Genomic DNA, 16,472 nt, shown 5'->3' on the forward strand with positions numbered 1-16,472 from the left:
CCTGAGTCAGCCCAGTGCGAGGCCGGCTTCCACAGAGGGCCTAAGGAAGCAGGAATGGGCGGCTCCCGTGGGGGAGGCTGAGTCGCTGCCTTCTCCGTGTCTCGCCCCTGCTGCGGCCCAGGTGGGTTTTCTTGCACGAGAAGGCGTATCAAGTGCGGGACACGGCCATCGAGTCCTCGGTGGTGACCAAGGTGAAGGGCTTCGGACGCTATGCCAACCGGGTCATGGATGTGTCTGACTACGTCACCCCACCTCAGGTAGGGTGTCTCCAGAGTCCACCCCGCAGGGGCTGTGGAGGGTAGGCTGCAGTCTCTCAGCCTTTCACCACCAGGGCCACCGTCAGACTGGGTGGCCTCTGTCCTGTGTCCACCCAGCAGCCAGGCTGCCTCAGCCTTCACTGTGTGTGGAGGGCAGGCGAGAGTGTCGCTCTCCCAGGGGACTTTGTCTCCTTTCTCTTTCCCAAGGGGACCTCTGTCTTTGTCATCATCACCAAGATGATCGTCACGGAGAACCAGATGCAGGGCTTCTGCCCAGAGGTGCGACAGGGCCGGCGCTGGTGGGCGGGAGCGCGGGGTCCTACCTGCCTCTGTCCTGAGGCCGTGGCTGTGGAAAGCAACGTGCTGAGGGTCCGCATCTGGTGTCGCCCCACAGAGCGAGGAGAAGTTCCGCTGTGTGAATGACAGCCAGTGCTCGCGGGGGCGCTTCGCAGGCGGGGGTGAGTGCAGCTCCAAGACGGGTCCCCTAGGGTAGCCGCCCTTGGGGCCCAGGCCCCTGCTCTATGCAGCTCTACCCTACAGAGGAGCCAGGCCCAGAAGCTTTTGAGGTGACCTAGCCCTCCCCCCAGTGCAGTTCAGTGTGGGGCGGTGGCAGGTGCCACAGGGGAGGAACAGGGCCTCCTGGAGGGGTGACATTCCGGAGGGCCCTGGACTCCGGCAGTTGGCAGACAGAGGGCACCAGCCACTCGTCCCTGTGTCCCCTCCAGGCATCCTCACTGGCCGCTGCGTGAACTACAGCTCTGCACTGCACTCCTGTGAGGTCCAGGGCTGGTGTCCAACAGAGGTGGACACAGTGGAGAGGTGCGGCCCCCGTCCCATTCCCCAAGTGTCTGAGGCCCTCACACAGCCTCTCCCGCTTCCCTGCCCATCCCCTAGGCCCCCATCCCCATCTCCCCACTCTCTGAGCCTCCTGTCATGCAGGCCCATCATGACAGAGGCCGAGAACTTCACCATCTTCATCAAGAACAGCATCCGCTTCCCGCTCTTCAACTTCGAGAAGTGAGTCCTGGCCCCCTGCTTGCCCCACGTGTGCCCAGTTTCTTGGACTCATGCAATCAGCAGCAGCCAGGTGGCTTGGCAGGATGCTTCCCCGCTGGGGAAAGCACACATGGATGGGAACCCTCTCTCGGGGGAAGGGGGCAGAGGGCAGGCCTCGGGGGTCCCAATGTCCCCTCCTGACTGCACAGAGCTGAGGCCTCCTGACGCCCAGAGGGGGCTACTTGTGTTTGGCCACCCCTGCCATGCTGACCCTGCTCCTCCTCCTCCCAGGGGAAACCTCCTGCCCAACCTGACCGAAAGCGACATGAAGACCTGCCGCTTCCACCCGGAGAGGGCCCCGTTCTGCCCCATCCTGCGCGTGGGGGACGTGGTCAGGTTTGCAGGCCAGGACTTCACCAAGCTGGCCAGCACGGTGAGCTCCAACAATGCCTCCACTTCCTGCCCTTCTGATATGGATCTGGGTCACACCTAGCCCCTTGCTTCCCGCAGGGTGGAGTCCTGGGCATCAAGATCGGGTGGGTGTGCGACTTGGACAAGGCGTGGGACCAGTGCATCCCCAAATACTCCTTCACACGGCTCGACGGCGTTTCGGAGAAGAGTAGCGTCTCCCCAGGCTATAACTTCAGGTAAATTCCAGCCATGGGCGGGAGGCACCCCTGGGGAGAGCAGAGCTGGATGCTCAGGCCTCCTGAATCAGGCTTCTGTCCCCCGTGCCTGCTCCAGCCCGGGTCCCTCCTGGACCTGCACCGGAATCAGAATCACACACTTTCTGGCTCCCCAAGGTGAGGGCTGTGGCTGGGATCATCTTACCAGCGGTGGTTTCATGTTTCTGTCCAAAACCAGAAAATGTCATGAGTCACCAGTAACGATGACAGTGATCATTAGTTCATCTTCAATGCCTTTCCAAAGAGGAACGGAAACCAGTCTCTAAATATTATCCAGTTATCTTCCCGGTGACCTTGAGGCTTCAGGAATCTTTGTGTTTTTCCATTTGGAAGCAAAAGAGCCAGGAGAATGCAGGATCAACTATTGAGAATAGCGGAAGGCCCTGGACACATCTCAGCCACCATTCCTGGGTCCCCTTCTGTGCAAGGGTGACAGTATGGTCTCTGTCCTCTCCATGCAGTTTGAAAATCCAAGCTTTCAGGCAGGACCCTGACTAAGTATACCATTACCCAGGAAAGAGGCTAAATATGTTGATGGTAGCCAGGAAAAGTACTTAAGCCAGGAAAAGTACCTGTAAGAATATGTTTATGACATATTCAGAGAGTCTTAACTCAGATTTCCTGTTAGCTGGACATGGTGGCACATGCCTGTCACCCCAGCACTCAGGAGGCTGAGGCAGGAGGATCGCTGCAAGCTTGAGGCCAGCTGGGGCTGCATAGTGAACTTAAGGCCAGCCTGCACTACACAGCAAGACCCTGTCTCAAAAAACAGGCAAACTAAACAAATAAATTTCCTTTGTGGTAGTAATCTTCAGTACAATGTCACGCGTGTGCCAAAAACACAAAATCATGCCTTTCTTTAATTTATAAACTTTAAATTATAGGCACCTACTCCATTAAATTTTCTAATATATATAGATATATATACACACACACACACATATACATATATATATGTTATGTATGTTCTTTGGAAAGAAGAATTTTAAAAAATTGAAATTGCTTTCATAATCAACTCTAGAGTTTTAAAAACCATAGGAAACAACACATATTTTAAAGTAGGTTAAAAATACCGTTCGGCTCTCTGGCAGCAGTCGGCAGATTTCTTCAGTGAGTACATCTCGCTGAGATCAATACAAAGGATATTTGTATGGAAGCTTAGAATAGCAGCATATTAATCAATTCTCATAATCTGAAGCGGAAGCTCCCCCAGCCGTGGAAAATCGCCCCGTCCTCCGAGGCACTCTGTGGCGGGAATGCTTTTGGGGCCAGAACTCTTCCAGTGGCTACAGCCTTAGAGAGGCAGCTTCCACGGAAGGAAGGCCTGTGTGGCTGTCCTGTGGCCTAATCGCTTCTTACCACAGGGCATGATATGCAGAGTGCGGGGCTCTCCAAGGATGCATCAGTGTGGCTCCCAGGGCCACAGGAAGGGGCAGGGCCCCTCCACACCCCCAGGGCTGCCTCCCTTCGCCCAGGCCTGCCGACCAGCACACAAAGGGACTCAGCTGAGCAAGTGACTCAACAGTCAGGAGAGGAAGCTCGCGCATCAACCCAGGGAAGCAGGGATTGAGGGTGGGACTTCCTGCCCTGCTGAAAATCCCAGTCTGGCTTCCGAGGGGGGCGCGGGGGTGCTGAAGAACCAGCGGAGGCTGGAGGTCCAGCCCTGGCCCGGCCCTTCATGCCACAGACGTCCACGTCCCCTCCCCAGACTGCCCACCGTCCTGTGGGTCCTTGCCCGCCACTGTGGCAGAGTGCGATTTTGGAGCCAAGATTCAGCCCTGCTGGATCTGCACACTCAGGTAGCCAGGATGCCTGGCGGGAGGTCCTCACTGTCCTCACCAGTGGCTTCCGCAGCTCCCCTCGCATTCCTGTGCAGAATTAGACACTGAGACTCCTTGGTCCTTGCCCTGGGACACCTGGCCGGAAGCAGTCACTTCACAAGGTGACTTGCGTGGCCCCAGAGGTCACTGGGTCCCGACTTCTACGTCAGCCCCTCGGTGTCCTGACCCCAGCCCAGGGCCGCTTCTCATGGTGGCCACCCTTGAGCAGGCAGCGCCAGGCAGGGGCACAGTGACCTCACGGTCGCTGCAGTGTGTGTCCCCTCAGTGTCCAGCCGATGCACTCATCTCTGCACTTCAATTCACCTGTGATCCATGACCTCCTAAGGGTCCCCACCCTTTCCCTACCTGAAATACGATGGGGACATTTAACTTCTACGACTAGGCACATGGCTTACAATTCCAGGGAGCACTTTAACACACTACATTTGGGAGTTTGTTTTTGAAGCACGATCTCACATATAGCTCAGGCTGGCCTTGAACTCACTGTGTAGCCCTGGCTGGTTTCTAACTCGCAGAGATCCTCCTGCCTCAGCCTTCTGGGTGTTGGATGACAGGTGTGGGCCACTATGTCCCACTAACTTACCATTTTTCTGACCCGTCTTCCCAAGCACATAGAGACCACAGCTGGTGGGGTCATGGGATTTGTAGTGGACAGCGAGTTACCAGGGAAGCGGTACAAGTGATAGGGTCTGGGAGGCAGGAACAAAGCCTGCGGCTTAGACCAGCAACTAAGCAGTGCATGTCCATCTCCAGAGAGCAGGGATGAGGCAGGGCATGGGCATGACGCGTGCACACATAGCTGTACCAGACGAGTCGTGAGGCCGAGCCCCCATGTCAGTATTGGACGGGCGTGTGCAAGGGCAAAGGCAAAGGCAGACTCTTGCCCTCCCTTGCTCTTGGGGGAGGAGACGCCCTACTGAAATTGGGTAATTGGGGATTCTAACCCAGGGCTGCTTCCAGAGTGCAGGGTGCCCACAGGAAGAGAGACGGTGACCAGATCGGGTCGTGGGTTGCGGCACGGGTCTGCAGGGGTGCAGGCTGGAGGTAGTACGGCAAGGGGCTGGCACCGGGGGCCCTCAGGAGCCAGGCTGAGCCAGTAGTCACCGAGGCTACTAGGGCAGCGCATGCAGCCCAGAGCCTGGGGCCGTTGCGCACGCGCACACACACACACACACCCCAGCTTGCCTGACAGCAGCAGCATGGGCCATCGCCAAGGAAACCCACAGGTTTACAGCCCCAGCCCTACAGAGCCTAGCAGACAGAGTAAGGACAGGAAGTTCCTCCCCTATCACAGGAAGGCGCCGTGCTGGGCGGTGACTAGCTTCAGGAATTCCAGTGCCTCTGCCACACCAAGATTTACAAAGCACCCAGTTTCATGACCCTGAGAACTCTGTGAGTCCAGCAGGCCTTCAGATGAGGAGCACCCAGCGAAATCTGAAAATCTCCCTCGTTTTTGGTTTTTTTGAGACAGGGTCTCACTCTGTAATCTAAGCTGGCCTTGAACTCAATGTGGATCCCAGGCTGACCTTGAACTCGAAGAGATCCTCCTGCCTCAGCCTCCCAGGTGCTGGGATGACAGGTGTGCACCCCATGCCTGGCTTTGCAAGCCCAGCTATGACCAGATCTTCAGCCCCCCCAGGCGCCCCACTGTCAAGGTGGGCAGGAGGGCTGAGGGACACCTGAGATGTGTGGCCTAGCAGAGTGCTGCTGCTGCTGGCCACCTGCCCCCGCATGCGGGTCAGGGGAAAAAGGACTGCCGTGGCGGAAGCAGGACTCGCGCGCCGGGTGCTCCCCAAGAGTTTCTCTGCTGCTAAAAGGCTCCACAGCTTCGGATTTCCTCTCCTGGTGTCTGCGACAACGACGGAGGAACACTTGCTCAGCTGCTCGACGCCGGCTCGGTGGGTGTTGCTAGCGACTGTTCCGGGTTGGAATGAGCTGGTGGCAGCTTCCCCAGAGCGCTGAGATCTGGAACCGATTCCACTTCCACGCGGAATCCTTGGCAATCAGCGAGCCCCCACACTTCTCCTGCAGCCTGGCTGTTCTCCTTCCAGCAGCCACAGGCTGGGGGTCAAGGCAGAGTGGGGGTTGAGGGAACCCTCACAGAGTACCGCCAGGGATTGGCACCAAGGCCTCTGTGGCTTTGTGGCATGGGGCTTCCAGCTGGAAATCCAGGCCTCCAACTCGCTGACCCCCTTCGAAGCCCACACAGCTCGTGGTGTGGCAGCCAAGAATCGGACCCTGACCCCACATAGGCTGGTAGGACCCCCTCATTCCACAGAAGAGAAAACTGAGGCCAGGATCACGCCCCAGAGCAAGCAGCTAGGTACGTAGCTGCCAAGTGCAGCGTCTGGCCCCATGGACTGCTCTTTAATTAAGGACACATTAATATTAATACTTTTAGAAATCAACAACATGCCAGGCGTGGTGGCACACGCCTATAATCCCAGCACTTAGGAGGCTGAGGCAGGAGGATCACTGTGAGTTCAAGCCCAGCTTGAACTGTATAGCAAGACTGTTTCAAAAGCTAAGGAAACAAACAAGCAGAAATCAACAACACACAGCTTCTTCAGTGTCTACCTTCAAGCTTGACAAGGTTTCCAGGCTGCGTAAACAGCCCTGGCTCCCCTCTCTTGTCCCTTCTCCGGGGAGGAGTCCCTGCAGCTCCTGGGCTTTGGCCCCACCCCAGGCTCCAGTCTGCCAGGAGGTATTTTCCTATCAGTAGAAGTCAACTGTGAAAGTGTATCTCAGCTGGCAAAATACTTCCTCCAGGCAAAGCTCCACCGACAACCAGCCGTCAACCGCACCTCCTTCCTGCGGCAGAAACCCAAGCTCCAGGCCCAAGCCTGCCTTTCCAGTCAGACCCGCATCCCAGAGTGTGTTGCTGTTTTTCCTGCTGCTGTCATAGCTATTCGGCCCGCTCTAGGTAGGAGTTTCCACAGCTCCACAGGAGGACGGATCGTTTCTAAACAGATGTCCGCAAGCGTCCACAGGCCTGGTGTATTGGCATGGAAACCTCCACTCTGCAGACAGTCAGTGGCTGGGGATGGGGGCAGAGGGCGGCCCTGCTTGGGGAGGGCACAGTTTCCCAGGGCTGAGCCAGCACAGCGCCTGCGGGTCCCCTCATGCCTCCTGGTGAGACGTCCATTCGCAGGAGGGGGACCTGCCCTGAGGATACCACCTCCTACTCCATCAAGTGCCCAGCTTTAGCTGACGCAGGGTGAGCCAGAACCATTGAGGGGGCCGAGGGATTTTGATTCTAGTGGGAAGGATAAACTCGAACCCCTCCTAAAACATGCAGTCCAGTCCCCTCTGGCTCCACCCACGGGCTCTGCATCCACGGATGCAACTGAACATGCATGGGGAATATTTGTCAGAAAAATTGTGCGTGTCCTGAACATACTCAGTATTTTCGTGTCATTCTTCTGAGCCGTGATTTAAAGTGTACGGCAGAAGCCCAGGCAGATGGCAGATGCCTGTAATCCCAGCACCTGGGAGGCTGAGACAGGAGGATCGCTAAGTCCAAGGCCAGCTGGGGCAACACAGGGAGACCCTGTCTTAACAAACCAAAACAAAAGTGGAGGAAAGAAATAGAAAGTTTGAGAGTTTGAGACCAGCTTTGACTACAGTGAGCTCAAGGCCAAACTGAACTAAATGAGACCTTATCTCAAAAACAAAGCAAGAGTAAACAAAGTCTGTGGGAGGCCATGAAAATCTCACTGCTCTCTCATGGGGACTCAGATGCCCTCGGCATTTGCTACCTGCAGGGACTTGTGAAGCCAGTCCTACTGGACCCTGAAAGTGACAGTATTTTTGCTAGAGCCAGCCAGAAATGCTTACCAGGAAGCAGAGCCCAAGCTGTGAACCAGGAGACCTGTGGGCTGCAATCCCCGCCTTGAACACAGCCACAGGGAACAGCTTTAACCTGTGGGCCTCAGTTTGTTCCTCTGTAAAATGGGCTGGTTAAATGAACCCAGCCTCAAAGCCCCGTCAGGCTCCAGTGAGGTAAAGCGATTCACAGGGCCTGGAGTCCCAGCTGCCCAGGCTTGCTTCTGGGCCTCTCTGCTGGCTGGAGCGGCACCCGCTGCTGAAGCTTATCCGTGTCTGCAGATGATTTATGGCTGGTATTGCCCGCCGTCGTTCTCATTCTTTATCTGTCGCGGCTAACAGCCCAGGAGCACAGCGTCCCTCTGCTCTGGGTCCGAAAGGGCTCACAAGTGTGGAGGTACGGAGTTGGGAACAGGGGTGTGTGTGGGTGTGGGTGTGTGTGTGCGCGCGTGTGCACGCAGGTAAGGTCCAGTGGAAAAGTATACGCGGGGGCTTGAGAAGGCTCGCACCACAGAGGAAGTCAAGGTACCCAGGAGAGCAGAGGGGCTGTCTCTGCCCCACATCCGCATCTGTGTTCAGAGCCTAGTCGTGAGCCGGAAAGACACCATTGCAGGCAAAACCAGGGCAGAACGCAGGAGCGAGCTGGGGGACAGTGGGCACCCTTTCTCCTGCCTGCGACCTCTGACCTTGGGACTGGTGAATCTCAAGACAGACAGCCGCAGCTTCTTGTGCCCCTGGGAAGGGGCCCAACTTCTGGCGTCACCCCTCAGCCTCAGGCTCCCTGTTCCTGCTTCCCCCGCTCAGCGCTGATTCTCACAGCAGCGTGGTGGGCTCGGTTCAGGTGGACAAGTCTTGGTTCAGAGCCCGCAGTCCACGTGCTTCGCTCCAGCCCGAGCCCGCAATGACGGTGATGAGCCGGAGGCCGAGTGCCACGGGCTGTGGCCGCTCCTCCCGCCTAGACGCTGCTTTAGTCTTCTCCACAGTCAGTCCCACTGCCATCACCACATGGATGCTGTGCTCCTCAGTCGCGAGAGTCGGGAGGATCAGAGGCGAAGAGCCTGTGCCACACGTCCCAGTCAGAAAGGGGATGAGTCACAAGGCGGTCTCCCGGAGCCCCCAGCCCGGAGCTCACTCAGCCCTGGTCCCAGCCTCGCAGAGCAGCTGAGCTCCGAGATGGCTTCGCTGTGTCCACACTGCACAAAGGCGAAAGGGCTCGTCCAGGGCCACAGAACCGACCTCAAGCACCAAGCCGGGCTTCAGGCCCGGCCCAGCCATCCAAAGTCTCCCGTACCCAGTCAGGCCCTAGGCAGGCAGGGAAGCAGCCGGTTGGGACGCCTGCTGGCTCAGAGGATGAGGAACTCAGGCCTGCAGGCGAAGGAGCGGATCAGACAGCCGAGGCCCGTGATCGTTGGCCCTGGTGGAGTATGGGGTACTACAAGGAGACCCAAGACTTGGCACATGTCAGAGTGGCCCAGGGGACTTCAGGCCTCAGTCACACCAGCAAACTCTTCATACCTGACTCAAGCTACTCTCTAGCATTTATCTTCCTCTCCTGAAAGAGCACTCAGCAGGGCCTGGCACAGTGTCTGGCCTGCAGTTAAGAAGTGCTTGAAGGATCTTTTGAATGTTGGAAGGATGGGGGGCCAAATGAGTTGGGCACTGAGGGATGAATAAAAGTTGAACAGGTAGGAAAGGGGAGGAGAGGAGCATACCTGGGAGTTTGGGTCTAGTGTTTGGCAAGTCGGGGAAGGCGAGACATGCTATGTTGCTCATATGCCAGGCCAACATGTAGGTTTAAAGAAAACAACCCGCTTCCCAGACAGGAAAACCGAAGTCAGACAGGTCCAAATGGGAGGCTGGGGAAAGATCAAAGCCATGTACAGTTCTGCCCCTTCCTACAGAGAGCCCTTCCTGGTCTCCTCCTGGTCCAAGAAGTTTATACTTGTTATCCTGTGGATAAGGTATTGAAATCTCATCAACCTAATCTACCCCTTCCAGTGCACCCCATGGTGAGAATAAGGACACTAAGGCGTACTTATAGTTGTGGGGAGCCAAGGGCCTAAGTCCAGCCATGGTGGTGGCTGCCTGGAGCAAAGGCCCCGACCCAGGGCTGAAGCCGGGTTTTATTCAGTCATGTGGGAGGAGCGGCTTGAGGGTGAGTGACTGCGGAATGCAGGAAGTAGGTGAGCGCTGTGAGCCGGGCCAGGTCGGAGGCCTGCGTTTACCTCTGCAGTATGCAGAGAGGACCTGCGGGGGGCCATCGCATTACACGAGACCGAGATGGGATCTACCGTTTTGGGGTCGGCTGCAACACAAGTGCCATCTTCAAAGCCTGCCACCAGCACCTCGGCTGGCCCCATGTGCATCGCTTAAAGTCGACTGAAGGGATAAGGCGTGGCGAGGCCGGAATTGGGCCCCCCCCCCCCTGTACACGGCCGGCCGGCTGAGTAGCTTCCTGGGCAGACTGCGCTTGGAGCACTCTGGTGCCCCCGGCACTGAGTCACTGCTCCTCCTGATTGGCCGGCGGCCCTGCACTTCGGGCAACACAGTGCGTGCAAGTCCCGGATGGGACCACCTCACGGCATCCAGGCAGCCGGGCTCGCGGATCGAAGCCCGGCTCCACAAGTGGGAGCGAACAAGGTCCAGCCTGCAGACCAGGCCCGGCATACGGCGCCAGTGTGTGCTGCCCACTTCTTGTCATGCCAGGAAGGAGAAGATACTACTTTCTTTCACTGGATCCTGGGAGACAGCAGACCTGGCCGTTCCCATGTCCTCCCCACAGCAGCCCCCTTCCATTTTTCAGTGGAGGTCAAAGCTCAGAGAAGTCAAGGGACCTAGAAGGGACAACAGTTCAGTTCCTGAGACCCCAACCCTGAGCCCAGATCCCAGGACCTCCAAAGGTAGCTTCTACCTAGGGGCGAAGCATCCTGGGCTTTACTTTACTTTGACTTCAACCTGCAAGCTGTGGGCCAGAGCCATTTGTGGGGCCTGGGTGGAGAGGTGAAGGGCAAACGCAGCCATCATGGGTGCCCAGGGGGAGGACAACCGACCTGGTGACCACCCAGCGTCTCTGCCGTGGGACTGGCTGAGTGTGCAGAGCCCCCAGAGCCCCCGGGAGTCCACGCCAGGCCTCGGCCGGGCCTCCTAGTCCCTCACTCTTCCCTGCCAAGCCCGGGAAGTGGGTGGTGGGTGAGATAGTGCTCTGCCGCGCTCTTGCCTCTGGGAAGGCAGGCGCTGGAGGAGAACCAAGCCCGCTGTGATTTTTCTCCGTTCCTTCGCATGCGCTTCTGCGATAAATTTAGACAGCGCCCGCTCCCCATGGCAGTGCCCAGGGTGCCGGCTTCCCGCGCTCGAGTCAACGTCGCAGCGGTGCTCATCACCGAGGCAGCCCGGGGAGTGGGGGAGCGGAGGAGTCGGGACCGCAGGCCCCCTCAGCCCTGCCCCCATCATAGATACCTGTCCCCTTCCCCTCACTGCCTGGTCCCCACACACAGACAAGGGCCTGAGATGAGATCGCAGACTCCGGGCTTTGAGACCTGCTATGTCCGTAATTCCCAGCCAGCAGCGCCGAAGGCGGGACAGCTCAGAATCACGGTTGCGGACTCCAGATCCGGGCTGCGCAAGCTCCCTCTCTGCTGTGAAACAGGCCCACAGCAGTTCCTGCGTCCCCGGCTGCCTGAGGCGTGCGGCCTACGTGTATTTCTGCGTGTGCGAGCAGTGGGCGTGGAGGTGCGACGGTCGCCCTTGACCTCGCCCCCCACCCCCACCCCGAAGCAGAGGCATCCTGAGCTCTCCGCTCACCCAACTCGCTTCTTTTCAGACTTCCTTGAAATCTCCCAAGAGGCCTCCTGTCAGAATCAGGATCTTGAACTTCATTATCTTTTTTTTTTTCCTTTGCAGTCCTGGGCTGGAACCCAGGGCTTCCTGCGTGCTAAGCAGATGCTCTACCAGGGAGCTACATCCCCAGCCCTTCTTTTATTTTTATGTTGAGACAGACTCTTGCTAAATTTCCTAGGCTGGGGACTGAACTGAGGTAATCTTCCTGCCTCAATCTGTCAGGTAGGCTGGCAATCTCCCTCCTAAGATGCCAGGTGTGCCCGCATGCCAGGCCGGGACCCGGCCATCTGTGTAGGAATGAAACCCTTCCCAGAGGAGTCTGACCTCCCATCCTCCACTGCTGCAGGTGGAGGGGCCTGCTCGCAGATCTGAGCAGCTCTCTCCTGACAGCGGTGGGGGCAAGACAGCCCCGCCCTCTCCCTGTCCCTGACTCCGTGCCCTTCCTCCTTCCAGAGGGAAACCCCTACCTGTGCCCGGCTCCCCAGGAACCTTTTCCCCTTGAGTCATTTGGCAGCCTTACCTGGGCAACAGATGGTTTGCTCAGGTACGCAGCTCAGCCAGGCACGGCATGGGCACCGCTATCCCCTTGCACAGGATAAAGTTCTAGGCCTGGGCTCAGCACCCTCTTGAGCACAATGGCAGTGAGTAGGGCGATGCGTCCTGGGGCAGATGCTGGGGGTGACTGGGTGGAGGCACCATTCAGAGAGACAGATGCCCAGGCCTGGGGGGAACCAGCCAGAATGGTGAGAGGCCCTGAGGCTGGCAGCCCACGGACACCCTACCAAGTGCCTGGCGGGGAAAAGCTTGCCAAGGAGAAGTTTCTCGAACTGGAGAAAGCCAAGGTGATAGAACAGGACTGCCCCACAGCTAAGGCCTCGGGTGGGGAACCAGGGCAGAGGCTCAGAAGCCCAAGCAGCCTGGCTGCTGTGAGCTGCTCCCACTGACCTCGTGGTGGCACTTCTGTCGGTGGCACTTCCACTGACCGCGTGGTGGCACTTCTGTCGGTGGCACTTCCTGTTGGCTGTACTTCCTATTGGTAGCACTTCCTGTTGATGGAACCGCTAACTCGAGGCTTGGTAGCTCCCTAAGTCACCTTCTGTCCCTGTGACAAAACACTGGACACCTTTAATGCCAAGGAGGATGAGTTTATTTTCACTCCCAGTTTCAGAGCATTCAGTCTATGTTTGCAGGACTCCAGGGAAGAAAAGGTGTGGGAGAGGAAAGTTCGCAGAGCCAGGGCAGCCCAGCAGCAGTGAGAGGTCCCGCCCTGTGACCCGCCTGCAGCCAGCCCCCCTAAGCAGGGAGCTTCCTCTCTCTGCTTATCCCTCTGTCCCTGCACTACTTGGATTGGCAGTTTCAGGGAATGAGCTCTCAGCCCCTGTTCCTGCTGGGGAGGTCTGGGGACAGATGCAGGAGGGTGGTCAGTGCGGCATAAGAGCAGAGCTGTCCCCGCTCCCATACAGAGCTTTCCCACAGCCTTACTTAACCCTCCCCACCTTCCAAAGACACTGGAACCAGGAACCCGACTTCCAGCTGCGGAGCAGAAGCCCAGCGAGGTTCTCCTGGGCTCATGGGGATCACGGTGGACCACAGGGCCAAGTGCACTGGCTTTCGAGCCCAGTGATTGCAGCTCCACCCCGAGTCCGTGTCGGCTGATGGCAAAAACGCAGGCAAGCCACCCGCCCCAGCACCTGCAGAAAGGAGTGCAGATGCCACGTGCTGCCCTCAACACGCACCTCTGTCTGCTGAGAGTCAGTGTGACCACTGTCACAGCTCCCCACACTTAGGGTGCCTAGTGGCCAAGCAAGAGAAGGGACAGAGGACAGGGCTCGGGTGTGGGCATAGCTGGCCTGAGGCAGCTGGGTGACAGATCCTGAGCACCTCTTGAAGAACACAAGTGTCATTTCTTCATGCTGGGCCTCGGGTGGCAGCCAGGTGACCTCACCACCTACAGGAGCCATCCAGAAGCACTCTTTGCAGTCATTCTGCCAATGTCACCCATTTTTCCAGCAAATTCCAACAGCCGGTGTTGGCCACTGTTCCCGATCACTTTCTGGGTCCCTGGACTGCTGCAAGCCCTAACCATGGTGTCCTCTACCCTCCACTCAACCCTAGGAAGCCGCATGCCCTCGGGTCCACCCATAGATGGGAGACTGCAGCCCACACTGCTGGCCTGACGGGGAGCTCCTCCTAAGGGAGTGCCTGTCTGTGGGCTGAAGTCAGGAATCTGCTTTCTCTAGCAGGTTCCCAAGGTGACACCTGTCTGGGGGTCCAGTGGCCCCAGGGAGTGCCCTTGTGGCTATCTCCCTGGCCCCCCAGTGAGGGGCTGTGGGGGTTCAGACATGGGACCTCCAGAAGGCCCACCTCTGCCTCTGGCCCCCAGGTTCGCCAAGTACTACAAGATGGAGAACGGCAGCGAATACCGCACCCTCATGAAGGCCTTCGGTATCCGCTTCGATGTGCTGGTGTACGGGAATGTGAGTGTGGTGGCCTGGAGGGTCATGACCCTGTCCGTCCCTCTCCTGTGGATGGGACCTGCCCTTCTCCCACACCCCTTCCTCCGGGGAGCCCTGCCTCAGCCCTGTCCTCCCTCCCACCCACCGGTCTCTGTGCACCAGGCTGGCAAGTTCAACATCATCCCCACCATCATCAGCTCTGTGGCGGCCTTCACCTCCGTGGGAGTGGTGAGTTCCCCTCTCCGTGTGGCCTCCGTCTCCTGCCGCCCCACAGCCCTGGGCCCAGAACCTGCTGAGACCAGGGGCCTGAGGCAAGGGCCTTGGAGGGGACAAAGTCCCTGTGTCTCCACGGTAAGCAAAAGGGTCACCAGGGCTTCTGTAGGCTGGAGCTGCCCTCGCCTGGGACAGGGCACATGGGGGGGTGTCTCTGGGGCCCCACTGCTTCCCCCCCGAGTCCTCTGTGCTGTGGTCTTGGGGTGCCTGGGAGCTGGCAAGGTGGCCGTGAAGCCCCGCGCACACAGGCATAGCTCTGGGAGGAAGCCTCCCTTAGCCTCTCAGCAGGAGTGGATCACCTGCCAGTCCTGTCCCTGCACCCACCCCTCCCCACAGCCCGTCTGACTGCCCCCTCTGTCTTCAGGGGACCGTGCTGTGTGACATCATCTTGCTCAACTTCCTCAAAGGCGCTGACCAGTACAAAGCCAAGAAGTTTGAGGAGGTGAGGGGGACTGGAGGCTTGGGTGGACCCCTGAGGTCCTGGGGTCACCGCATCGGGATCCTCACCTGCACAGGCTTCCCTCTCAGCTTCAGGACCACAGGACACCTCAGGTTCCCATGTGCCCTGGAGCACCTGGGAAGAGAGCAGGGCCCCTGAGGACCAGGTGGTTACACGGGCTCAGACACCCTTCCCTGCACAGGTGAACGAGTCCATGCTGAAGGTCACCAACCCCCTGGACCAGGCCACAGCAGAAAAGCAGTCTACAGACTCAGGCGCCTACTCCATTGGCCACTGAGGTGTCACTCCAGGGCCCATGTGCACCATAGGCCTCCTGAGAGGGAGACCTCTCCACAGGGCAGGGTTCCTGCAGCTCACCCCAGCAGGCTTCTGCTGCTCACCCCAGAGGGCCCACAGGCACCCCAGTGTCTGGGCCCCTTTTGCTGCACAGCAGCAGTTCTTCCTGCTACAACCCCAACTCCGCATCACCCCCGCATGCCCCCCTCTGCCTCCCAGGACCCCCAGGGGCAGTGACACCTGCACTGTCCTGTTCCAAAAATCACAGATAATAAGGGGGATGAATGCCCATGAGGGTGTCCCAAACGCCAGGTGAGCACAGCATCCCATCTCCTGTAGCCCTTAGAATAGCCCCACTCAGTGGACACGCCTTCCCTGTATCAAAGAGAAACTCTCACAGTGAGAGACACAGCCAGGAAGTGAGAGAGCTGGGAGCTGAACCCCAGTCTCGCTCACCCCTTGCCCACACCTGAGAGAGGAATGAACCCCACCCTGCCCCTGCCACCACCTTTCCTGACCACAGTCAGCTTAATAAAAGCAAGCTTTCCTGGAGTGCAGGCTCCACTTCTGGAGGACTGGGTGGATAGGTACGGGTTCTCACTCTAACCTGGGCACCCCAAGTTCATAGGACTGTTGGGGAGCTGTCCTTCCCCGCCCACCCAGGTGGGCTGCCCCTGGGCCTGTGGTCCTATCTGTGTCAGGAGGGCTAATGGTGCTTATTTCAAACACTGGTGAAGAAAAGCAGGTGCCACCCTCACCCTGGGAGTGGTCACCCATGCCACTGGCTGGCCCTGTCCCCACTGGGCCCCAACAGGCCACTGGTCAGCTTTGAAGGCAAAAGACTGAAAGGCTCTGTCTTGGTTACTTTTCTTTCGTTGCTGGGACAAAATACCCCACACTCAAAGTGAAGGAAGTGGGGCTTTATTTACATCACGGTGTTGGAGGTTTCCGTCCACAATTGGCCGGCTCCAAGGCGTGGCTTAGGGGAAACTGTTCACTGTGGCGGGAGACAGCAAAAGCAGCAAGAAGCTGCTGCGCGGGCCCCAGGGTGGGGCCTTGACACCCACACAGTCTCCACATGACCCCCTCTTACGCAGGCTCCGGATGATTACCCAGTGAGGCCCCTGGCCCCTGCTGAATGGCTTGGCTAAACTTCTAAGCTTCTCAAATTGACACAACAAATAATATCCTAGGGCTTTAAGCATCTGTCCTCTGCACCCTGGAATGCAGAACCGCTATGGTACGCAGTGAGGCTTCTAGAGTCCCCAAGTGGACACAACTATCAACCATCACAGACCTGGAAACCCTTCTTCCACCCCGTGCTCACCCTGCATTGCGGCCTCTCAGCCCAATCACTAGTGCAGGCACGTGCACACTCACACCAGTCCTGGAAGGGTGCTGCGTTTATTAATTCTGTTCACTAGGAAACCAGATTGACATGACAGTACTTGGGAACCAGAGCAGGACACTAACTTGATTCTTCAACAGCTCAGCATATGCTGGGAGTGGTAGTGCATGCCTATAATCCCAGCACCTGGAAGGCCAAGGTAGGAGGATCGCTGAGA

The 16,472-nt window shown here is 58.0% G+C and overlaps 1 protein-coding gene across 1 annotated transcript in view; it reads left to right on the forward strand.

Annotated features, from left to right (window-relative positions):
- The window catches only part of P2rx3 (purinergic receptor P2X 3), a 22,993-nt gene extending 8,002 nt beyond the window's left edge, over positions 1 to 14,991 (forward strand). The window contains exons 2-12 of the mRNA XM_004645766.2: positions 122 to 257; positions 465 to 536; positions 652 to 715; positions 983 to 1,076; positions 1,197 to 1,274; positions 1,545 to 1,686; positions 1,764 to 1,900; positions 13,826 to 13,919; positions 14,061 to 14,126; positions 14,536 to 14,613; positions 14,813 to 14,991. Coding sequence (XP_004645823.1) covers positions 122 to 257; positions 465 to 536; positions 652 to 715; positions 983 to 1,076; positions 1,197 to 1,274; positions 1,545 to 1,686; positions 1,764 to 1,900; positions 13,826 to 13,919; positions 14,061 to 14,126; positions 14,536 to 14,613; positions 14,813 to 14,908 — 1,057 coding nt within the window. The 3' untranslated portion in view covers positions 14,909 to 14,991. The remainder of the gene's footprint in view (positions 1 to 121; positions 258 to 464; positions 537 to 651; positions 716 to 982; positions 1,077 to 1,196; positions 1,275 to 1,544; positions 1,687 to 1,763; positions 1,901 to 13,825; positions 13,920 to 14,060; positions 14,127 to 14,535; positions 14,614 to 14,812) is intronic.
- Positions 14,992 to 16,472: the final 1,481 nt, after the last annotated feature.

The sequence above is a fragment of the Octodon degus genome, unplaced genomic scaffold, assembly GCF_000260255.1.
Source record: "Octodon degus isolate 3935 unplaced genomic scaffold, OctDeg1.0 scaffold00239, whole genome shotgun sequence".
NCBI classification, from domain to species: domain Eukaryota; kingdom Metazoa; phylum Chordata; class Mammalia; order Rodentia; family Octodontidae; genus Octodon; species Octodon degus.